General features: G+C 35.8%; 1 protein-coding gene across 4 annotated transcripts in view; it reads left to right on the top strand.

The window, feature by feature from the left end:
- ANO3 (anoctamin 3) overlaps window positions 1-25,914 on the top strand; it is a 415,273-nt gene that overhangs the window by 233,483 nt on the left and 155,876 nt on the right. For 3 of the 4 annotated variants that reach the window (XM_027072968.2, XM_053203366.1, XM_027072969.2), the window contains one exon: window positions 10,771-10,889. In XM_027072968.2, the coding sequence (XP_026928769.1) occupies window positions 10,771-10,889 (119 nt within the window). Of the gene's footprint in view, window positions 1-10,770; window positions 10,890-18,763; window positions 24,965-25,914 lie in introns of those variants that run through there. The other variant, XM_053203367.1, reaches the window with a different exon arrangement.

Below are 25,914 nucleotides of genomic sequence, written 5' to 3'. Positions count from 1 at the left end.
AAGAAACATCACAGCTTCTAATGGGATTAAAGCATTTACATACAAGGTATTTGCCTTTACAGTGAAGGTGAGAATGAAGCTCTGGCTGATGGTGGTATCACCAAGCATTCCAGGAATCCATCTGGATGTAACACCTGGCTGGAAAGTACTCTTTTAGAGTCAGCTGCATCTCTAAAACATGAATGATTTTATCATGTTGCAGAAAAGATCCAGCAAAACGATGTCAAATATACAGAGTGTAATTAAATAAAGCATGAGTATTTTAGCAATACATACTCTCTTTTAAATTCAACAAAGTTACATTTTCTAATTTTGCTTTTAGAGTGCAGACTGCCAGCTTCTGGGTGGGTTAACGCATTTCTAAGTGCCAACAGGCTCTGATACAATTTTTTGGAAACTGACTGATGCATCTGATTAATAGCTGTGTGTGTTTTTTTTTAAGTGAACTACTTTGAATTGCCCCATGAGAGAAGATCAATACTGTGGCAGGGTTAACTGCATGTAGTCAGTTCCATTGAGGATGAGTATTTCTCACTGTTCCAAATGATAGCTATGGAGGAAGGAACATTCATGATTCTATTGATTCAGACCTGGACATTTTCACTAAGTTTGCCTAACAGGGTTTGTAGTATATATGAATGAAATGCTGCTTTCTCAGCCAGACATTGGCCAAATTCTCATTGTTGTATCCACTAGCTGTGTCACTGTGGCATATTATTAAACAGTCTGAGCCTCAGTAGTCTCATTTGTAAATTGGAATTAATGATCGATACTTTGCATGATTATTGAAATAAATGAAGAGACATACCTCCATCACACTCCTAGCATGGTATCATAGAGGTTCAACAATATTTGCCCATTGCTTTATTCACTCACTTGTAAGCTTATCTTTCACCCCAAATTTTTCTGGGCTCGGAGAGGTCTTCACTAACCAGTGATTTTTAAGGCAGAGTGGAATAGCAATAATTTACTGAACACTTATTATACAACTCTCTACCTGCATTATCTCACTTAATTCTCATAACAATTCTTTTGATTAGGTACTATTATTAACCTCTTTTTATAGCTGAGGAATCTGGCCAAGAGATAAAATCACTTGCCAAATGCCATATATCTAGCCAAGGGAGAATTGAGATTCCAACCCAGGAAGTCTTAATCCCTCGTTTTCTCAAACCTTAACCATCACAGTAGGCACACAGTCAGTCCTTTGAGGAGAAAAGTGGTTAGCGATATCCATAGAACAGTAGCTCTGGAAGATGTTATTAAGTATGAGGCTGTGAGCGGCAAAAGATGGGGGTAACACTGCATGGCAAAATATATTTGCGAGATGACTGAAGAAAGCTAAGCAGGGGGGCGCCTGGGTGGCTCAGTCAGTTAAGCATCTGACTTTGGCTCAGGTCAGGATCTCACGGTCTGTGAGTTCGAGCCCCGCATCGGGCTCTGTGCTGACAGCTCAGAGCCTGGAGCCCATTTCAGATTCTGTGTCTCCCTCTCTCTCTGCCCCTCCCCTGTTCATGCTCTGTCTCTCTCTGTCTCAAAAATAAATAAACATTAAAAAAAAAAATAGAAAGCTAAGCAGGTTGGGAGGTTTAGATAGAATTTGGTTTTTCGTCCTTCTTTTTTTTTTTTTTTTTTTTTTTTTTGTCATCTGTGAGCCTTTAATTCTACTTTTCATAGAGCAGCTTTCAAAGCCCGGGCACCATTTCACACTGTGCCCCCACCTACATAGACAGACAGACAGACAGACAGATTCAAACACACACGCGCGCACACACACACACACACACACACACACACACAATTATTCTGGAAAGTGCTGATCCATGTAACAATGAATTTGGAATCTTGATGTAATGATACTCTTGTCTATCAGTCCTGGAAGCCCTGCCATCATCACCCACCCTTTCTGTTGTTAGTATTCTGTAAAATGACAAAGACAGAAAAATCCATACTGACAAGTAACTGATGCTTGATTCTGCCCACACTCATGCTGCAGCAAAATTAGATAACTTCAACATGATATAATTGGGGCTTACTAAAACCAACATAATTTGAGTCCAACCAACCAAAATATATATCTATCTAATCTTGTAAAATAAACAGTTTGCTAATGTTATGAAATGAGTCCCTTAGGAAGTGGTTTATACTAGAGTGGTAAGATATCTGTTTTCTATGAGCTCAATAGTTCAGCTTGGTGGAATGTCCATTTTATTTCTTAAAATAGTTATGGTCAAATGACTATAGGATGATTTTACTTTCATTCTGTAGTATTAGATGATCTCCACTAAGTTTTAATTTTTTTTTTTCAAGTAGCATTTCATCTTCAGATGGGGTAGAAAGGAACTTTGTAGTAATGTTACCAACCTAGTTCAGGATTACAGAATTAAGGGAATTACAATCATTTCAATTGTTTATTAACCCCATTAAGTAAGTCCTCTTGACTCAGTTTTCAAATTCCATTGAGAATCTGACGCACCTCAGCTCTTGCTGCTACAAGTGCTGTACCCAAGCCACACCTTGTCCAGTCTGCCACGTCTCTTGGTAGATCAGCCCAATAGCTTCCTAATTGTCTCTGTTCCAATGCTTGTCTCATTATGGTCTATTTTCCATAGAGCAGTTACAAGAAGCTTTCATAAAAGGGAAATTAAATCTCATTATTTTTCTATTCAAATCCTCCCTGTTTCCCATAACATGTAAAATGTAAACTCCTCACTGTAGCCTTCAGAGACCTTACAGAATATGGGCCTGATCTCTCTAGAGCACTTGCTAAAACTTCATTTGACTCACAGTCCTGTAGCCAACCAGCCCTCTTTTGTTTGTTCATAATGAGCTTGCACTTACCCCAAGGCCCTACGCTGATAAAAACTGGACTCATACAAGCTTCACTTTGTGTCACCTGATCTTGATTCAGGAGGTCTTACCAGGAATTAATAAGATTTATTTTTTCCCTCTTCCCTTTTCCAAAGGAGACTTTGTGAGTCTTGTTGGTGCCTGTAGCCCAGAATCAGAAACAGTACCTTGTACAGAGTAGGTACTCAAAGAGTATTTTTAGCATCACTGGAAGGAAAGATGAATGGATGAAAGACAAGGAGAATATTGACACACATATCTTTGGAGAATCTGCTCTCCATTACTACTTTGCTTTCCATGATGTCATTCATAGCTGTGATTTTTCTCACCTGTTAGGAATCGGCACTCTGTTATTTTTCTCACAGAAAACCTAATCTGTGTTCCTCTTTTTCATGTAAGTTGTGTTGACAAACCTTTTTGCAGAGCACTTAAAGACCTAATAGCTATGACTCTTCTTAAGCAGTAGGAGAATGCCTTTCTAACATTATCTTTACAGGAAGTCCTCCCAAATACCCATTTAGATGCTTCCTACTTTGTATTATCATAGCACTTTGATTATAATACTATTATACTCAGTTCACCAGATGATAATTGCTATTTATATCTGTCTTATTCATATTGTCTAATAGACACTGTCTACTCAGTGGTAGATAGATGGAAAATTGATGATTAGGTGAATGTATGGAACAATGGATGTGGATAGAATAAACACTGGCACATTCACACAGTGGAAAGCAGTTTATCTTCAAGATCTGCCTAGTTGTGGGGTGAGGGGTGGCACTACCTCACCGTGACCATCTAGTGTCAGGACTTTAGAACACTGCTAGTGTAGGAAGAAGTAGGCAGTGAAGGACTAAAAAGAATAAGTCTGGATCTTCATTACCACCATGTTCTAACCACTAAGTAGACCATACATGGACCATTAGGTTTATTCTTCATAGGACACTTCAGTAGACTAATAATTTTTTAAATCATGGAACTTATTAGCAGTCAGAAGATCCAGTTTCAGGAACTATATCATTCAGTAGAAAGGTATACACTGTGCCTCAGGTTCCTGATTTATGAAATGGAGATCTCAATATTACAGTTTGATATTTTTCTTATAAGGTAAATAGGGATTGAACAGAAATGAATTAAGAGCTTTTGTGAGAGACAAGTAAAGAGAATGCACATTGGGAATATTCATGTTAATTAAAAATTAATTAATATGAAAACTGATTTGGTTTTGCTAAAATCATTATTAGTTCTCTTTTCACTGTATCAGGCTCCCTGGTTCAACATATTAAATAATTTTTTAAGCTTTGAGAATCTTTTTTTAATATAATTTTAATTATATATTTTTAAATAAAATATAATTTATTGAGATAATTCACATACCTTACATTTCACCGATTTTAAATGTACAACTCAATGGTTGTAGTGTATATAAATTTATATATAAATTATAAAGAATAAAAATAACCTTGGGGTGCCTGGGTGACTCAGTTAGTTGAGAGTCTGACTTCAGCTCAAGTCATGATCACACAGCTCGTGAGTTTGAGCCCCGTGTCAGGCTATGTGCTGAAGGCTCAGAGCCTGGAGCCTGCTTCAGATTCTGTGTCTCCCTCTCTCTCTGCCCCTAACCCACTTGTATTCTGTCTCTGTCTCTCTCAAAAATAAATACACATTAAAAAATTTTTTTGAAATAACCTTAAGCCATTATTATTATTATTATTATTATTATTATTATTTTAATCTTCAACCCCAACTACTCTGGCAATCCTAGAACACACTGTCATTAGCCATGTATGAGAAGGTTGCACAGGTGGAAGTTAAGTGGAGGCCATCTAATAAGATCACTCACACACGTTTAAAATTGCCTAACAGTTACCTTATCCATTTCCAGATACTCCAGCAGTTATATTACAATGTAGCAAAGTCATGAAATGGCATTAAAATAAAGAAGAATTGAGCTGGAATACTTTGTCGGTTAAAATTACACTCTTGGAAATGGCTCTAAGGTGTATGCTGCAGCCATAGGAGGCTCCTATCCTGATTGGTCCCCTTGAGTTTTGAGCCGATGTTGGTTTGTAAACAAAACTTGGAAGAGTTAATGGATTCTCACTTGTCTCAATAAAAGTTTTCATCATAAATTATATTACCGATGATTGAAAAAGGGATTTTTAGATTAGATTTTAAATTGTTCATTGGTATACTCAGTTAATTACGTTACTGTCCATTTAAAATAGATGATATGACTTTTTTTGTAGCCCCAAAATAAATAATTGGTTTTGCATACTCCTAATTACTAGAATTATAAATTTAGAGAAAGATCAAAGGAAAAGAATATGAATTTCTTCAATACCTTATGTGTACAAATCACATAGATTATTTCATTTAATTCTTGGAAGATGTTATTATCCCAGATTTTCAGAGTAAGAAACTTTCACTGACCCACTGCCTTTAATCCAATAAATGACATAACCAGGATTAATTTGGGCTCACTGAAATCATTATTAGTTGTTTTTATTATTTTGGACTTTTTATTACATTGGGCTCCCTACTTCAACATATTAAATGATTTGTTTAAGCTTTCAGAATTTTGTTTTTTTTTCCTCATATAGTAGCCTTATTGAGACATCGTTCACATACCATAGAATTCACCCATTTTAAGTCTACAACTCAATGATTTCTAGTATATTCTCAGAGGTGTGCACTCATCACCATAACCAATTTTAGAATATTTTCATCACCTCAAAAGGAGTCCCCATATCTATTAGCAGTCACCTATTATTCTTACCCCAACTCCCTAAGCCTCATTTACTCTCTGTTTCTATAGATTATTCTGGACAGTTCATATAAATGGAATCACATAATATTTGGTCTTTTGTGACTAGCATTTTCACTTAGCCTAATGTATACAGGCGGTCATCCATGTTTTAGCACTAATCAATACTTCGTTCCTTTTTATTGCTGAATAATATACCATTGTATGTTTCATTCATTCATCCATCAGTTGATGAATATTTGGATTGCTTTTGCTTTGGGGGCTATTACGAATAATGCTGCAATTTTTTTGAGAATTTATATTTTCATTTATGTTGAGACTGTACCTAGGAGTAGTATAGGGAATCATATAGTAACTATGTTAAAACTTTTGAAGAACTGCCAGATTGGTTTCTACAGCAACTGCACTATTTTTCATTCCCATCAACAGTGTATGAGGGCTTGATGTCTCTATATGCTCACCAATGGTTGTTATTGTCCATTTTTTTTAATGTTTTTATTTCTTTTGAGAGACAGAGCACAAGCGAGAGAAGGGAAGAGAGAAGAAGAATCCTAAGCAGGATCTGCACTGTCAGCACAGAGCCCAATACAGGGCTCGAACTCATGAACTATGAGATCATGACCTGAGCTGAAATCAAGGGTTGGGCGCTCAGCTGACTGAGCCACCCAGATGCCCCCATCTTTTTTATTATAGCCATCCCAGTGAGTGTGAAGTGGTCTCATTGTGGGTTTGATTTACATGTCCCTGGTAATAATGATGTTGAGCATCTTTTCATGTGATTATTGGCCACTTGTATATCTTTTTTTGGAAAAATGTCTATTCAGATCCTTTGCCTATTTATAAATTGGGTTATTTGCCTTCTTATTAATGAGTTGTAAGTATTATATGTATGTATGTATGTGTGTATGTGTGTGTGTATATATCTATATCTATATATCTATATCTATATCTATATCCTCTTCCTGTTTCTTATATGGATACAAACACATATATGCATGTAAAAATGCTTATTTGTGTATATATACATGTATATATAGCATTCATATATCTTATATATCTATGCTATAACTTAATATCAAGTGCTGATATATATGTACATATATACCATGCATTATTTTGTGTGTGTGTGTGTGTGTGTGTGTGTGTGTGTGTGTGATTCTACGTCAAGTGCTGATAAAAGTAATAAAGCCTTATGAGGAGACAAAGAAGTATGGGAGGTTTTATTTTAGAAACAGTGGTCACGGAGAGATTCTCTGAGGCTGTGACATGAGCAGATGCTTGGCTGCAATAGGGATTGAGCATTCCCGGCAGAGAAAAGAGCAAGTGCAAAGGCTCTGTGGTGAGAGCATACTTAACATCAAGGATGGTGCTTACCCAGGGTGCCATGATGTAGATATGACTTTTACTTGGAGCTAAGAAACTATTGGAAGGTTTTGAGTAGAAGTTTAATGTCATTTAACTTAAGCTTTGAAAGGGCCCCTCTGGCTATCATGTGATAGTAGCAAAATATAGAAATAGGAAGACTGGTTAGGAGATTCTCACAGACTTCTGCCAAGAAAGAGTGGTGGTTTGGGTTAAGAACGTACAGTGTTGGTAAATTATCAACTTCTAGATATAATTTGAAGGTAGTTCAGACAAGAATGATGGACATTTAAATCCCGTAGTCATTCAGCAAATTTTACTGAATGGCAATGGCAGGTCAGACCTTGTTCTAGATGTTAAGGACAAAACAGTGAACGAAAAAGACAAGAAAAATGAACAAAGCAAAAAACTGGCCCTCAAATACCCTAGTGAGGGAAATACATAGTGAATGAAGATAAATAAAAACATATTGCATGTTCAATACTGATAGATGCTAAGGAGTAAAACAAAGCAGAAAAATAAATGATACTTCATGCTCAGTCAACAAAATTTACTCAAGGATAGGACATTAGGTATAAGAGAAAATGAGGAGTCATGATTTTGTCCTGTGTAATTGGAAGAATGGAGTTGCTATTTATTAAAATGGTAATTGTTCCTGTATTTTATTATGCATAGACTTGGGAGAACGTTCTTGTGAACATAGATTTTTTTTTTCTTTTAGATGATTTTAAGATTCCTCTCCAGTTGTGCTCTTAAAACATATTGACATACTTTGTTCCAAAAGTTTTACCAATTTATATTGGTTCAGAAAACAAATGACTATTATCAGTTTCCCTAGCATCTGGATATATATTTTTTAATTTTTTTGTGTTTATTTATTTTTGAGAGAGAGAGAGAGAGAGAGACAGAGAGAGAGACAGAGTGGGAGCAGAGAAGGGACACAGAGAGAGGAAACACAGAATCTGAAGCAGGATCCAGGCTCTGAGCTGTAAGCACAGAGGCCAACGTGGGGCTCGAACCCACGAACCTTGAGATCATGACCTGAGCGGAAGTCAGATGGCTTAGTCAGCTGAGCCACCAAGACACCCCTGGATATTTTTATTAAAAATGAAAGATGCAATGGGGTGCCTGAGTGGCTCAGTTGGTTAAGCATCCTACTTCGGCTCAGGTCATGATCTCACAGCTTGTGATATTGAGTCCCGCATCAGGCTCTGTGCTGACAGCTCAGAGCCTGGAGCCTGCTTTGGATCTGTGTCTCCCTCTCTCTTTGTCCCTCCCTGCTCACATTCTGTTTCTCTCTCTCTCTCTCAAAAATAAATAATAAAACATTTAAAAAATGAAAGATGCAAAATAATATTTCTGTACTGGCATAAAATAGTAACTTTTTTATTTTAAGTTCTTGGTCATTGAAAGTATTAAACCATATAAAAATAAATAAGTTCTTACTAAATTTATCTCATCTTTCATTTCTTGTCTGCTTACAATTTTTATCTTTATCTATTGGGATACTAATATTTATCTCCATCCTTGTCAACTTTAGGAGGATAGAAAATTATGTTTATAATTAGAGACTCTACCTTTTTTCATTCAATAAATATATTACAATTTTTATGTGACCCCATTTTTTTAAATTGTGAATATTTTATTGCTTCAAAGTTTCCTAAATCATCATCTCTCCAAATACTACAAGAAGCGGTATTACATAGTGGCTAGAAACGTAAGGTTAGAGCCCGATTTCTGGAACTCTGTTGCCACACACCAAATGTAAGATTCTAGGTAACTGCTACATTTCCTCATCAGTAACAAAGTCTAGAAATAATACCTGTAAAGGATTTAATCAAATAATATGTGAAAATAATATGGCACCCTTCCCAGTGCTCAGAACAAAACCATTGGGACTATTGTTGACTTTTCTCTTTCATATGTCACATCCAATAGAACTCTGTTAACTTTTCCTTAAAAAATACATCTTCAGTTTGACCATTTCTCCATCTTGATACCACCCTGGCCCAAACCATATCCTTTCTACCTGATTATTGCAGTAACTCCTACCTAGTCTCTCTGTCTAAACTAGCATCCCTCTCCCTCCCCACCTTTGACACCTACATCCTTCCTTTCTAATGTATATGTTCCAATGCACTCACCAGAAAACATACTTACTGTTTTCTTAATTTGTGTTATTTATCGTTTTCTTCTTGTACTTGAATGTCCCATGAAGGCAGAATTCTGTTTGCTGCTGTATTTCCAACTCTTAGAACAATGGCATATCATAAGTGTTTGATAAATAATTGTTAAATGAATCAAATGTAATCTACATAAATCTAGGGAAAACATTATGGTATATTCATGAGCATCAGCTTTGGGGTCAAATCTGGATATGTTTCAGTTCTAGACGCACTCCTTATTGAATTAGTGACTTTGACACAATATTTAATCTCCATCTGCCTTAATTTACTATTAAATGTAGGTAAAAAAAAGCGTACCCACTTTGTACAATTGTTATAAGGATTAGAGGAAATAATACCTGTAGAGTTTCTGGCTCTTCATATGTACTCAACAAATGTTAACCACCAGTTAGCTCTTTTTAATAGATCTAGGTATAACTGTAAGTGCTTAGAACATTTTAACATAAGTGGCAATTAATGACATACTAAGACATAATATTACCTGTCCAATCTTAATTCATACCATTGCTAAGATTCCGATACTCTGGCTGTGCATAGTATAACATATGCACAGATTTTATGCATTACTAATAAAATAAATTAATGCATGTATAATAAATAATTTTTTACTCTGTTACAATACTAAGTCAAATGATTGAACTCTTTAAAGCATTATACATGGCTGTCTATGTCAAAGTTTATGTTTCGTGGGTGTCAACAGATGGAATTGAATAACTCTCTCCAAAATATTTTGATTTATTTGAAAAAGCTAAATATGTACGATTCTGTTTTTGAATTTGAAGAGAGGCTTGTGTCCTATGGAATGCAGATTTTGTGAGGCATGTCACAGTTCTTGGTTGTACTTGCAGTCACCATAGAGGCTTCTTGTTTTGTACTTTTTTACCTTGACTATAGCTTCTTCATTGTTCATATATGCTCTTACACGTAGTTGATATTACGGGGTCTTACTCTTTTTGTAATTCTAATAGGAATTATTTTTTAATGTCCTCTCCTTTTTTTGTAGTTGTAGTTTCATTTCAATCTCCTAATATTTTTAAAAAGATTTTCTTGTAACGTTTGTTAGACTTTCTTCCATAAATTTTCAGAGCTTCTGTCACTCTTCAGTCAAATTCACATTTAGAAAACTTTCCAACTTTTAAGAAAACAAATTCTCAAAATTCATGCAGTTTTTAATTAAGCAAACAAATGTTTTGGAATCTATTGAATTTCAAAATTCATACAGTTTTTGATTAAGCAAATAAATGTTTGGGAAGCTATTGAATTCTTAGAAATATCTTTGTCTTCAAGTTCGAAAGAGGTGATGAGCTTGCGTGATTCTAATGTTATTTTCAAAGCTTAAGTACATTGAACAGTAGAGATGCATTTAATTCTTATGAAAGTTACTGTAGCATCAGTGTTAATCCACTAACAGAGAAGCTGTCATGTTATTTCTTTTCTTTCTTCTTTTTTTTTTTTTTTTAGCTTACATTTTGGCCAAATGGTCATAAGAGAGTTATACTTGGCTAACCCTTGGAAAACATGAATAAAAGAGAGATTAGTACATTTAAAGAGAAAGAAAAGGAATAAGTATAAAAATGGATGTAATTTTCTCTTTCTCTTTTCTAGCCCTAGGAAAAGATAAGGATTACATGGATGAATCAGAACATGCTAATTATGACCGATCTCGGCTTATTAAAGACTCTGTTCCCAAAGATAATTCTGAATCCAAGGCAAAATTGTCTAAGGTAATACAAACTAAACTATTAATAAGTCACTTGAAAGCAATATGTCTAAACTCTTGCATTTCCTTTCAACTTTAATGCATATTGTGCTGGAGAGTATAAGAGGTCACACAGCGTAATACACATCTTTAAGGACTTAAAGGTGGAAAGTTATATGTAGACATCATATTCATGTATATTATCAAACATTTTTTAAAAACAATCTGAACTGCAACATTAACCTTTAGGGGTTTATTGCCTCATTTTACATTTTTATTGAAAGGCAGCATGGTTGCATGAGAGCATGGAATGGACCAAGATTTGATTTCTAGTTCCACTCCTTCCTAGTTGTGATAATTTGAACCGGTTAATTAAACTCCCTGAGCGTTGTTTTTTTCATCTGTAAAGTTGGATTATGCTGTCTGGTTGACAGAATTCTTTGATGAGTGCATGAGACAACCATATGAAAGTATTTTAAGAGCATAGCTGACTATATGCAGGTTTTTTATAACAACATGGAGGCAGAGAATACCTCATTGAAACTGTAGTTCTTCCACAGAGGAAGAACTGGGCTAGAGTTCAGTTTAAAAAAGATAAAAAACCTGGCTGCAGCAATCCGACCATCCCTCAAACAAAATGATTTTGTGCACTCTTCAAGGCATCTGAGTTTGGTTATTCAACACCAAATAGTATCCCTGTTTGATATGTTCCAAGACAAATTCTGACTCAGTTCAAGCCCACTTTTTTTTTTCATTGTTTCCTATTGATTAAAGTGGGAATGGCTTTGTAAAAGAAATTTGCAGGTTAACACAGGGGAATGACTTGTTTTCATTGTTTCTGCAAGTCTAATAATCACACCCTTGAATATATATTTCTCTGATGTTTGATTTGGTTTGGCTTGGATTAGTTTTGAAAATCCCTTCATTAGTCACCACAAAAGCATCAGTGAAGAAATTTGGCACAATTTAAATATTACCATCATAAATGAGACCAACTTTGATAAATAGACGTCAGAATAAATGCTTGTGTCAAATTTCTCCATCCCTCTTTTGTTTTGTTTTGTTAAATGTGGTCAGTATTTTGTGCCAATAACTCTTAGGTTATCTTTACAAATCAGGAGTTTGTCTACCCTGTTACTTCATGGGCCTCCTTGTGACTGTCTGATCATCATGATGTTTAGAATGTTTCTTCTATCTGTGAAACATTGTTTCAAGTCAACTGAGAGGAGAGGTTATCAGAAATAGGAAAAAAAACAAGCAAACAGATGTTGTTCTTTAAGATGCCTATGGCACCAATGAGCAGGCAAACACAGTATGCTTTAAATAATTAAGAAATGAGGGGCTCCTGGATGGTTCCGCCCGTTAAGCGTCTGACTTTGGCTCAGGTCATGATCTCATAGTTTGTGAGTTTGAGCCCTGCATCAGTCTCTGTGCTGACAGCTTAGAGCCTAGAGCCTGCTTTGGATTCTGTGTCTCCCTCTCTCTCTGCTCCTCCCCCGCTCATGCTCTGTCTCTTTCCTTCAAAAATAAATAGAAACATTTTAAAAAATTTAAAAAGTAATTAGGAAATGAGCTAAGATTAAATAAAATCTGTCTCATCTGCTTCTCTAGGATTTACCACATGCCACCAATTATACCCCACCATTTTATTGTTGCTCAACAGTAGCCTGCCCTTTCTTTGTTTCTTTCTTTCCTTCTTCCTTCCTTTCTTTTCTCTTCTTTCCTTCCTTCCTTCCTTCCTTCCTTCCTTCCTTCCTTCCTTCCTTCCTTCTTTCCTTCCTTCTTTCTTCTTCTTTCTTTCTTTTTCTTTCTTTCTTTCATTGTAGGCTCCACTCCCAATGTGGGGCTTGAGCTCAAGCCAGAGATCAAGAGTCACATGCTCTACAGACTAAGCCAGCCAGGCACCCCAACAGTAGCCATTTCTCAATCTCACTTTGACCAGACTTGAACTGTGTAATATAAAAGTTAAGAAGAAATAGTTAAACCTGCATGCATATTTTATTTTTGATGTTAAGGGAATGGTATGTGATGATGGTAATAGTTGTTTGAACTAAGAAATCCTAGTATGTCTTACTGAATGTAATTACATACTTTCCTGCTATTGTAATTCTACTCAAAATGTAGAGAAAAGTCATGTATCACCTGGATGGTTTGGACTCACTTTTTTAGTTTCTGTTGAAATACATCCACTTTTATCCATTTCATAGCTTAGATCACAGTACAAATCCCGTTTGAACAAATGGTCCCATTATAAAAAGAAAGAAAATGTTCACTGGTTACTTGCCTGTCTACAAATGAATGGCAAAATAATCTGTTGGATTATGTTAATTGTGTACATTTGTTACAGGGAACCTTGAAGAGCAGTGACTTTTATTTCTATTTTTGGGGCCAGTATCTGGATATCCTTACATTTATAAATTGGTCAACCTTCCTCTTACTCCTTCCCACTACTAAGTGATATGAGTATTTATGTGCATATGTGTGTGCATATATTAGATTATGTATATTTAAAATTTTTTTTCAACATTTATTTATTTTTGGGACAGAGAGAGACAGAGCATGAACGGGGGAGGGGCAGAGAGAGAGGGAGACACAGAATCGGAAACAGGCTCCAGGCTCTGAGCCATCAGCCCAGAGCCTGACGCGGGGCTCGAACTCACGGGCCACGAGATCGTGACCTGGCTGAAGTCGGACGCTTAACCGACTGCGCCACCCAGGCGCCCCAGATTATGTATATTTTAAGTTGGACCTTATGAAATTGACAAGATGCCTTCATTTATGTGCTACAAAATAGCAACTTTCATATTGTTTAAATTAACATGTATGAATATATATATACATTCTGTGGCTGAAGATCTGTGCTTCACACATTTTTTTTCTGGTTGGGATATTGTACTGATTGCCACATGCCCCATGCATATGATGTGATGCAACTGATATTTTATGTCTTTATAGAAGTTACTCAATTGCAAAGGGATCATTTTAGAGGTGAGGGAACAAGTTTAAAAAGCAAAAACTTTCAGGAGAAAGTGACTGCTAATGGAAACTATATCGTGAGTAATGATAAGTACTGGATTACAGGAAAACAAGAGGAGCTTTCTAACAAAATTTGCCATATTTCTTATGAACCTAGCTATAAAGTAGGTAAATTCATTTTACATTGAATTTATGAGGAAGTCTGTTGAGCTCATCAGCTTTAAAAACAAACAAGCAAATCTAAAAATGTATGGAGCATTTGATTTGTCAACCATTGTGCAAACGTTGCCTGAATGATCTTGAGTCAGCACGCTGAGTTTAAATTATGACCATATATCCACTGCTTATGATAATTTAATGAAATAAGTATATTTGTAAGGCACCATAGTTTGTTATAGAATTAATTTTGAGAACAATGAATTGGATCTTTAGGATATTTTATTCTAATCATGAACTTTTGGGATGTCATTTATACTAAAATCCTTTAATATTTGAGAAAATGAAAACATCTACAATACTGATATCTCCTATGATGAAGTCATATTGATAAAGTATAGAAAATAGTAGTCAATATTTATGTTATATATTTGGAAGATACCACATGCAAAACTTGGCACTTGTAGGACAAATGAAGATGGCACATACGGACAGGTTTTGCTGTCCAGGTATCGGGATGCAGCACAGGATACATGCATATAAATGGAGAAAGCTAAGAGGCTCTGGAAATGAGAGATCATACTAACTATGTGATAAGTCTAGATTTAGGCTAGCCTCAAGCTTTTTGACAGGAGCCATTTTAAATAACTCAGAGGCACTGTAGTAGATGGGACATAGGCCACAGTCTTTCTTATATCTCTATTTTTAGCATCTCCCATCAAGAGATAGAATCGTTAGAATGGCCTTGGGCCTTGCTTTGGCTAGCAGACTGCTGCAGAAAGTCACAATGTGACAATACTGAACCTTGGACTCCAAAGATCTTGCACTCCCATTCTTTCTCTTGGGACTGTGCCTCCACCACAGTAAACAAGCCAGAATTGTCCTGCCTGAGGATGAGCCATGTGGATCAGAGCCTAGTGAGCCCAGTTGCCCCAACTGAAGCAGAAATATGAGAGAATTCAGTGGCAAAGACCAGGAAACTCAGAGCCTGAAACAGTTCAGCTGAACCCAGATGAACTACCCAGTTGGGTCCAGCCTCCCCACGGAATCATGATCTAAATGAAAATCGTTTGGTGATGATTTGTTTCTCAGCAGTAGATAATGGATGCGGCCATTAATGTTAAAGGATAGCATGTGGGCTGACACCAGTGATTGTTAACGTAAAGTGAATTCTTCCTCCATTACTGGGAAGATTTGAAAAATTGTCCCTAGGTTTTACATAACATACTCATATTACCCATTTCACTCCACAGAGCCCAAGTATATTTTAAATGTCATAATCTAAATAGCATGGTATCTAGCCAGCCTATCTAAAACATTCTGACATTGTTTATCTTTAAAAAAAAAACAACTCTATTTGCAAAAGTGTTTTCTTTGTGATAATATCAAATCAGGGTAGAATTTCAAGATTACCTTCAATGGAACTATGTGTGGATAGTTAGCAGTAGTCACAAGTACCCACTAAAATTGGTGAAGAATTATTTTTTAAAGACAAATTTCTTTCTTTCTTTCTTTCTTTCTTTCTTTCTTTCTTTCTTTCTTTAACATTTTGACAAAAAGTCTCTGTCACAACTATATGGATAAAAAATTTCAGAAAGTAAATTTGTAATGAAAAAAAGAAAAAATTCTGTAAATCCATATAGACCAAGGCACCTGCTCTGACTGCAAGCAGAGTTCTAGAGTAGAGAGATGGTTTTTAAAACAGTTTGGGTGAATATTTCCTTTTTTTTCTTATTAATATAGAGATCATTATGAATAACGATTAAAGATCACATCCTACAGCCAGCTGGATGACCCCCAGAAGCAAAATCCCTCTCTGTCAAAGCGCCCTGTCCTACACACCAGCTAAGGCCTCTAGATGTGGATAATTTACAGGAAACATCTACAGTTCATTTAGGTTAGAAGACACAAATCTGTGAAGCAGAACCCATGGTTTCTGTAGTGAATGTTAATGAAGAATTTCCTGCTGCCACTACCCCTCAGGATGCCAAAAACAATTGCAGATGTGGCCAATAACCAGTCTGGGAATATGAATCTATATTCCAAATTACAGTGACTTCTCCTCTTAAAGGATGCTGAGTATCAAAACAGACAGGAAAAAGGTTATGGATCAGGAAAATCTTGATATGAATATTTTAGCAGTTCATTAAATTTAGATCACAAAGCCATTCAGTTTGACTGTGTCAACTGGCATTGGCAGATGGTGTTCATCTTTAACTCAACTGGTAGCAGGAATAATTTTCTATGGAGGCTGGAGACACATCATATGTTGGAGAACACGAGAGGAGGATGGCCTCTGCAGTTTCTTGTACCTTCCATGTGGGTATCAGCAAATGTTTCATGTGCCTCAGTGGCTCTTTGCCTCCAAGTAATGTACAGGGATTATTAGCATTCTGAACTTGCATACTTTTTTTCCTAGCAATTATGAGATAATGATGACTTAAACTACAAGATAAATGACTAAACTGGGCCCTGTGGGGCTGCTTTAATTGACAAAATTACACATGAAATTAAGTGCTAATTATTTGCATGTAATGGGATAAGTCAGTTTCTAAGGAAAATGTTCATATTTTCATAATGTAAGGACCAGAAGTAATATTTTTTTATTTAGTAATGTTATTGTTGGAAATGGTACCCTAAATATTTAATTTTCATATATATTATGGAACATACAACAGGTTATCTTGATTTGTTCATCTTTCCAGCCACTTTCTTAAGTTTTTTTTCTTGCCTAGTATAAGAAGACTTCTTTTTCAGCAGCCCAAAAGATGCTTGGTCTTGTTTGCAGAGTCTTTGTCTAACATAGAAGAAAGTTTTATCCTCCCTGCAACCATAGGAGTTTAGTGCCATTAGGTATTTACCTTGACCCTCAGAAACCTTCCCTAGTAAGTGGTGAGGACTTGTGTTTTACCAGCCTATTCGTAGTGTAGATATTACAGAACATTTAGTATAAGATTTTTTAGAATCCTTCCACATTATCTGTAGATTACTTAAACCTAAAGGTAGTATGTGATGTGTGTGTGTGTGTGTGTGTGTGTGGTGTTATGATGAAGGTATTTCACATCGGTAATGAAATATTGATCTTTCAAAAATGTGCAAATGTTCTCACAATAATAGGTCAATAAGGGGTTACACTAATTTTAGATGCCTAGTGCATCTTACAGCCAAATGAATTATTGAAGAGCTAAACAGTTAATAGACTTAAAATGGATATATAAATATAAAATAAGCATTTTTTTTTTTTTTGCTAATCACAGAATAGTGAAATGGCCTTTCTAAATGGTCTTTTTAAAAAAACAATAAAATCAATCATAGGGGCACCTAGGTGGCTTAGTCAGTTAAATGGCTGACTCGATTTTGCCTCAGGTCATAATCTCACAGTTGTTGAGATTGAGCCTGGTGTTGGACTCTGTGCTGACAGCAGGGAGCCTGCATAGGATTCTCTCTCTCCTTTTCTCTCTCTGCACCCCCCAAAACAAATAAAGAAACATTTTAAACAATTGATTATGGAAAACTTGATAGATTTGACTATTTACATTATAATCAGTATCAAAATTACAATAAAATTAGAGTAAGGGATAAATGTAAGATATGATAATGAACTGATATAATAGAACATACTTACCAAACAATAGTTAATATTCTTAACTTATAAAGATATTATATAATCGATAAATATGAGTGGAAAGATTGAAAAGTAGTATAATTTAACATGTAAAACTATTAGCAGTACTAGCAATTGCAGAAATGCAAACATAAGCAATGTTCTTTTTTAATGTTTATTTATTTTTGAGAGACAAAGTGTGAAGGGGGGAGGAGCAGAGAGAGAGGAAGACAAAGAATCCTAAACAGGTTCCAGGTTCTGAGCTGTCAGCACAGAGCCCGATGTGGGGCTCGAACTCACCAACTGTGAGATCATGGCCTGAGCCAAAGTCAGACTCTTAACTGACTGAAGCCACCCATGGGCCCCATAAGCAATGTTTTTTTTTTTTAATCAAATTAAAAAATAATTAAAAAAAAAACCAGCATTGACACTATAAACTGTTTATTGCTAGCTGGTAGACATGTATATTGATCCTCATTTTCTGGAAAACAACTTAACAATGAGGATTAAAAGCCTTAAAATAATCTTACCTTTTGACCCACTTCTAAGAATTTATTCGGAGAATATAATTAGATGTTGGCCCATATAATTATGTTTGGATGTTTCTCACACTGTAATTTGTGGGTGGTGAGGGACTATAAACACTTAAATGTTCTAAAGTAAAATTTAAAATTAAAAATAATAACACCTTAATTTGCAACAATGTAGATGGAACTAGAGTATACTGTGCTAAGCGACATAGAGAAAGACAAATATCACAATTTCACTCTTATGTGGAATTTAAGAAACACAACAGATGAACATAATGAAAGGGAAGGAAAAATAAGATAGAAACAGAGAGGGAGGCAAACCATAAGAAACTCTTAAGTACAGAGAGCAGAGTTGCTGGAGGGGAGGTAGGTGGGGAGGGTGGGCTAAATAGACGTTGGGCATTAAGGAGGACACTTCCTGGGATGAGCACCAGGTGTTATATGTGATGAATCACTGGATTCTACTGCTGAAAGCAGGACTACACTGTATGTTAACTAACTTGAATTTAAATAAATAAGTTGAATAAAAACTAATCCCTCAAATGAGGCAACTAAATAAACTTCCAAAAATAGGTAAGGATGAGAACTGATCACAATGTATGATTAAACAAGAAGGTTGTTATTAAAAGCAACATGTACAGTTTGATATTGATTATATAAAAATATCTAACTCTTACTGAGAAGATACACAACAAATTTTTAAAGTGTTTATCACTGGGTCATAGGATTCAAATGATTTAAGGTTATGTCATGTGTTCTTAAATTCAAGCCATAAGTATTATCATACAACATCATCCCCATTTTGAAATTTTACACGGCTAATGAATGACTGAGCCAAGATTTGAAAAATAAGATGGTTCTGTTTCCTGAAACTGCTCTTCCACTTGCTACACTGGCAAGACAAGAACAGTTCAGGACTTCATGTTTGTAGTCTGGTAGCTATTGTAAGTAGCATTTCGGTTCCTCCCCCTAATACATATTGATCACTTATACACCGGAAGCTGCGGTAAGCACTTTGTATGTATTATCTCATTTAACTCCCACACTCAATGAGAGGAACCAGTAGTATTCTCATTTTACTAATGAAGAAAATAAAGGTTAAAGGTGTTTTGTCCAGTCTCTGAGCTAGACAGTAACCCAGCTGGATTGTACCATGTCTCTTTGATTCCAGAACCTATGCCTTTCTGACTCCAGTTCAGTAGTTAACCATAAGAAATATACTTACACATTAATCACACCTTCAAAAACCTTGAAATGTTGCTCTGAAATAGGCAGCTTTGCTTTTTATTATCTGTGTGGCTAACCTACAACATCCCAGGTATGGACTGACCTATTTGTACTTTATTTTTGTATCAACAAATAAGTAAGTAAAAAAGGCAGGGAGTTTGTTTCAAATTTAATATTACTAAATGTCAGTAAAAGTCAGTCACAGGGAGTGGGTAGGTATTCCTTAGGATTGCATAATAATCAGTAGATGAAATATTTTCAAATGCATCTACTCTATGGAACAGGAATTCCCCTTGTCAATCAGAAAAAAAAAAAAAGTTCAACAGCTATGTTGGAATGGAAGGCTAGGAAATCAAGACATGAAGACATTTTAATTATAAGAGTAAATTTAGGTGAGGGATGAATTTGATGAATTGGTGTCTTTAGTTCTTTCAAAGACTATATGGGAAAAAATATGCCTGCCTATTTAGTATTCCATAGCCAGTACAAGTAAGCAAATGAGATGTACAGATATTTTCTCTTTCCTGACACTAATATTTAGGTAGTAAGACATATAGGAAATTTCCTGAATCATCAGCTCACTGGTTTTCTCCATGAGAGCTTAAGAGTTCATCTTGGGAGATCTTCTAAGTCTCCCTGGGGAACTTAGCTCTAAAATGAGAGCTGCAATAACCTCTCTGCAGAATTTGTACATGATTATCGGATGTGAAAGTAAACTCAATAAATTAGTGTGTCAACATACCATTGAAAAGGTTCAGATGATCGTTCTACTTGACTTTTATACATTCAGTCAATGGTAGGCCCACATCAGACCGGTTCTCTGCTTAGACATGAAGGCAGTCAAAGAAGTCAGATCAAAACTTATGTTATTTGGATACATTGAAAGTCAAGTTTACATTAATCTCCCACCTCCAGGGCCCCCAGGTTGTGTGTGTAGAGAAAGACCACAGGATTGGGGGTTGGAGCATTTAATAATGCTAATATTAAATACTACAATGGCTAATATTTATTGAGGATTTTTCAGTGATTTTGTTGATACATTCTTTTAGCCTCACGACAACTTTAAAAAGGTGGGGTCTGTTTTTTACTCCCATCTCATACGTGTGGAAATGGAGGCTCAGAATGGCTAAATGATTTCCCTGTTAATATACAATTGGGGAAGCAGTAGGCAGGAGTTGTATAGAGTCCATCACCCTGTTAAGCATTGGGTGAGGTTGTACAGACTAGAGGTGTGCACAAGGGACTGTAGGAAGCGTGAGACAAGTTTATCAGGTAGTTCGAGAACAGGTTCACATTACGGGGGAATGAATGACCATATGTATTAGAGACCATGAGTTTTGTGCTTTCCGCAATGTTTTATGCTTAAGGAAAAATACAATAAAACTAAGACTCCCATGCTCAGATCCAGATAAACTGTAAAATATTCGTTCCTCCTGTGATGCTTCTATTCCTTCACCTTCCCATGTCCTTTTCCTCCATTCACACTAGCATGGAGACTTGTGTGTGTGTGTGTGTGTGTGTGTGTGTGTGTGCGTGTTTAAGTTTATTTTTGAAAGAGAAAGCACAAGTGAGGGAAGGGCAGAGGGAGAGGGGAAAGAGAATCCCAAGCAGGCTCCCCACTGTCAGTGCAGAGACCGATGCAGGGCTCAAACTCAAGGAACCATGAAATCATGACCTGAGCCCAAATCAAAAGTCAGATGCTTAACTGACTGAGCCACCCAGACACCCCAGGGCATGTAGACTTGTTAATCTCACCAAATGAGCCCATCAAAATATGAATTATTTGAGCAGCTGTCACTATTTTTAAAGAAAATGTCAGCAAATATAAAGCGCTGTTGAATTTATTAAATAATTTCTGATGCTTGTGGAAATTTTTTAATTGAGTAATTGCTATTGACTGCTTTGCAAGATATAAATCGAGAGTTCAGATAAGGGTCTCAGTCATGGAAACCTGGATGATTTGATTAATCCCTTGATGACAGGCAATTTCAACACAAGGATTACAATAATCTATGCTTTGTCTCATAAAGGTTTCAAGCTATTGTGTGAAGTTAAAATTCCCTATTTTGTGGGTTCACTGGAAGACCAATTTTTAAGCATGTTGGTTAATTCAAGGCCATATCCATTAAGTGGCTGTTACTTAGTTCAGTATCCTGTCAGTCCCAATTCTAAGCTGTCTTGTGAAGGCTTTCTTGACAGATATAAATGTAATCCTCTGTTGGGTCTCATCATGTAAATGTTAACCACAGAGGGACAAAACTGTTCAATTGTATTTTTAATTTATTTTTAGATAACATTTACTTCTGTTGCTTTCACATTATAGTCACTTCCTTATACGTAGCCCTGAGCCAGTATGCTACAATGTCAAGTTTAACCAGATGCAGGATTTTTCAGAAACCATAAAGGTTTCTATTGTACCTTTCCGCCATGAACAAGAAAATGAGGCAATTTCCTTGAAACGCTGAAAAAAAAGGAAATCCTAGTGAACACCACTCAGCTATCAAAAACATTAAATAAAAAATGTTTCATCAATAAAAAAGTTTTCTTTGCCAGACCACTATTATTCAGACTGAAACATACCTCCGACCTTTATGCTAATCTGCCCAACTCGTTCAAATAACATAAGAATGTTCAATAGATTATTAGAAATTGACAGTAAAATTATGAAAATGTCACTGACATTATATGACTAAATGTCACTTAGGTGAATCATACATAGAAACTATTAACCAATGACACATGAAGATGTCCTCTAACCCCACCCCCCGCCCCATAGCCAATCCTCTTAAATAAATTTTAAAAAAAAATGAGAAGTTCTTATAAAGAAATGAGTTGTCTTTTTTTTTCTTTTTTTAATCATTATTCAAACTCAGGCATTTTAAAGAGTAGTCTAAAAACCCTCCAGTCAAATGCCTCCTGCAGCATTCAATCTGTAACACTCTAGCTAATGGAAAAAAAGCAGGCAGTGGAAGGGAGAACTTTCTGTTGTGCTGAAGAGTGCTTGAAAGAAGCTTGTCATTTGCAATTCTGTTGTCAGCAATGAAGGATTCCAAATGCAGCTGAACCCAGAATTCTGACGGTGGTACGTTTAACAGTACATCAATCTAGGAATTCTATGTTACTTTCTGTTTCCTTTGAAATATGTAGAGAAGCCAATTAAGAATAATTGATATTAGTTTCAGAACTGGGGATGAGTATGTGTCTTATTTCAAAATATCAGAAATGCGTTCTTAAAAACTTGAAGTATGTGATCTAAATTGTTACCTTTTGTGCATCTGTGTTTGTCTTTGTATGTGAAACAAATGGTGCCTTTCTGAAGTTTTTACTGTTTTTAAATGCATTCGATTATTGGTCTCACTAAAATAGTTACTCCCAAATCCTACTGTAAAATTAGGTCTTGATTCAAGAATATGTAAGATACAATTATTTGTAAAAGTGTATATTTTTAAAATGTTCTTAAGAAGTTATTTTTATATAAAATATTTTAGTAAATAATTTCGGTCAAAATAGAAAATCTGAGAAAAAAAATCTGAATTGAAAGAAGCATAACTCGCAGCAAAAAAATGTTAAAGTAAACAAGTGACAACAATAAAAGTCACTGTGATTTAAGCTACGGAAAAATGTTTCAACCTGTTATCTTTATTTTCTCATGGTTTTAAAGAGGATAAAATTAATTCTTTTTCCATTCCAAAGGCTTCATTTTGATTTCTTTGTTTAAAAAAATTAACTGCTTCCCTTTAGGAAATCAGAGGTTAGGTTTCTGAATCCGCATTTCAGGTGAGATCACTTAAAATGGATATGGAAATAAATATTCTTTTCTTTAAGAAAAAGTAAGTACTCAACAGAGTCTTTACATGGTATTTAAAATAAAAAAATCTGTGAGCAGGAAAGGTATACCCAAATATATTCTCTTAGTGCAAGTAAATTACTAAGATGATATTTAAAGCTCACATACTTTTTTTTTTTTTTTTACAAATGTTTGTTTCATTAAGAACCTGGTAGAAAATCAGTCTATGCTCCATCATAGATCATTCTACTTAGAACAGCTTGACTTTTGGTTTGCTTTACATAAGCCAGAAAACCTTTGATATTTTGAGTAAATAAAAATGGGTGGACAGAGAATAATATAAGATAGTCTAAAAAACACGACTTAGTGCAATGCCTGTCACGTTATAGAAGTTCAGTCAGTGTTGTGTTTCTCTCCTCTCTTTCGTTTCCTTTTTAACTTTTTAAAAGAGTATTTACACTTGCTTCATAATTTTTACTCTTTCCATGGATATATACATCTTATCAGATGGTATTCAAAGCCACATTTTATCCACTTATGCAGATCAGGTAACTCAGGTGTTTTGGATCCGATCTGAAGTCTTGTCTTCAATGATTAATTTTCCATCTTCTTTGTGACCCCATTGATACTGTGTTGACCAATGAATCAGCTTTATTAAATAGGACACTCCAAATGTGAAAACCTAATGATTCCCCTTAAATATAATATGTAAATCACTATGGGAAAATTACAACTCAAAGACAAAGTATCTGATAAATCATCCAGATCAATTCATTGTTTGAACCATAAGAGAAGTAGGAAATGCAAATTTTCCATAATTATATCTGAATTTAATTGAATTAATATTCAGCCATCAGTATAAAAGTAGCTTTACATTTGAAGACTCCTTTCAGGAAAGAGTCTGTGCTGCATAAATATACTTAATGATCATAAAAAATATGCATGCTTTACTATGTTAAAAGCAAACTTATAAGCAGAACTATCACTGTTAAATTAAAACATATAAAAATTTCTTTTTTGACATTATTTTCCTGAATAAAATGAGAGACCACATTTAGTTATATTTAAGGTTCCAACCTCACATTCTAAGAAATGTTGGCTGCAGCAACTTTTAAACAGAGATAACTTACAGCAGTCGTTGTCAGACTGAGAACAGCAGAATCACTTGTAGAGCCTGTTGACACACACACACACACACACACACACACACACACACACACACACACACGACCAGCCCCTACCCCCAGAGCTTCTGATAACAATAATTCCAGTTGAAGCTTGAGAATTTGCATTTCTAACAAGTTCTCAGATAACGTTGATGTTCCTGGTGCTGGCACTACATTTAAGAATGACTGCTTCAAATATTCCTTTAATATCTCTAGTGGACTCTGCATTTGGAGAGCCTACCATATGCCAGACTCTGTACTAAGTCTAGATATGCATTCATGAATAAAAGAGGCAAAATCTCTATCCTTGCAAAGCTTGTAGTCTAGTGGAGGGGTCAGAAAATAAATAAGTAAATCAACACCTAAATATCTATTTGCAAGTTGTCATTAAGTGGGTCCTTAGTGGTGGAAGGGAAGCTTCCTGAGGTGACCAGGGAGGCAGTCTCTCAGAAGAGATTGAAGACAAGAAATGAAAGATGAGAAGTCAGCTGAGGAGGGAAGAGTGGGAGAAAGAGGCATTCCAGGCAGAGTGTCCTCTTGGAGGGCCTTGGGGTGGGAAAGAGCTTGGTGTGTTCAAGAAACTGATATGTGGCCTGTGTGGCAGGAACACAGAGACCGAACGCCAGGATGGCCGAAATGAGAGGAGAAAGAGAGGTAAGCAAAGCACAGTATTGGAAGGGCTTATGATGGGGAGTTTGGATTTTCTCCTAACTTTAAATGGTTTTGGACAGATTTCTGTTTTCATGGAATAACTCTATGTGTGAGGATGGGGGCAACAATGTTGGAAGGAGGGGTGACAGGACAGCATTCCTACTGGAGGAGGACCATGGTTTAGCTGGGAGTGGTTACAGCTGAGATGGATGCATCAGCTTCTAATATCAAAGTGTGGAAACCACAAAGACGGCATTTATTTAAAAATCACCTTGAGGTTGATTATAACGACATGGAAATATGTCAAGGAAATTTAAAAAAAGCAGGTTTGAAAGCAAAATTATAATCATGTGTAGTGAGAGAAACCAATGATAATGGCAAGATTATAAGTGATTTTTATTCCCTTTATTTTTATGCAATAAGAAAAAAATATACATTATTATAAAAATTCCTAAATTCAGATATTTAATGAGAAAGAAAAATCTGTGATTTTGAGAAGACAATCCTAATTTGCATAATTAATTAAGCTATTTGTGGTGTGTGTGTTTGTGTGTGTGTGTGTGTGTGTGCGCATTTGCATGATGCAAAGTACAGTGGATACAAAATGAATAAAATATATTTCTTGTCCCCAAAAAGTTTGCAGTCTACTGGGGAGGGGAAGAATAGGGACGTAAGATCAATGGGTCTCAAATGTTAGAGTATATAAGAATTATCCTTTATGCTGTTGATAACCCTTCCAGGTACTAATTGCTTCTATCACAACCCGACACCTAATAAATCTTTCTGTGTGTGTGTGTGTGTGTGTGTGTGTGTGTGTGTGTGTGTGTGTTTATTTTTAGGAGAGAGAGAGAGAGAGAGAGAGAGAGAGAGAGAGAGCGCGCCTGAGCATGAGTGGGGGAGGGGCAGAGAGAGGGAGACACAGAATCCTAAGCAGGCTTCAGGCTCCGGGCTGT

Source organism: Acinonyx jubatus, chromosome D1 (assembly GCF_027475565.1).
Source record: "Acinonyx jubatus isolate Ajub_Pintada_27869175 chromosome D1, VMU_Ajub_asm_v1.0, whole genome shotgun sequence".
Lineage (NCBI taxonomy): Eukaryota > Metazoa > Chordata > Mammalia > Carnivora > Felidae > Acinonyx > Acinonyx jubatus.
This window is presented reverse-complemented; position numbering and strand designations above follow the sequence as displayed.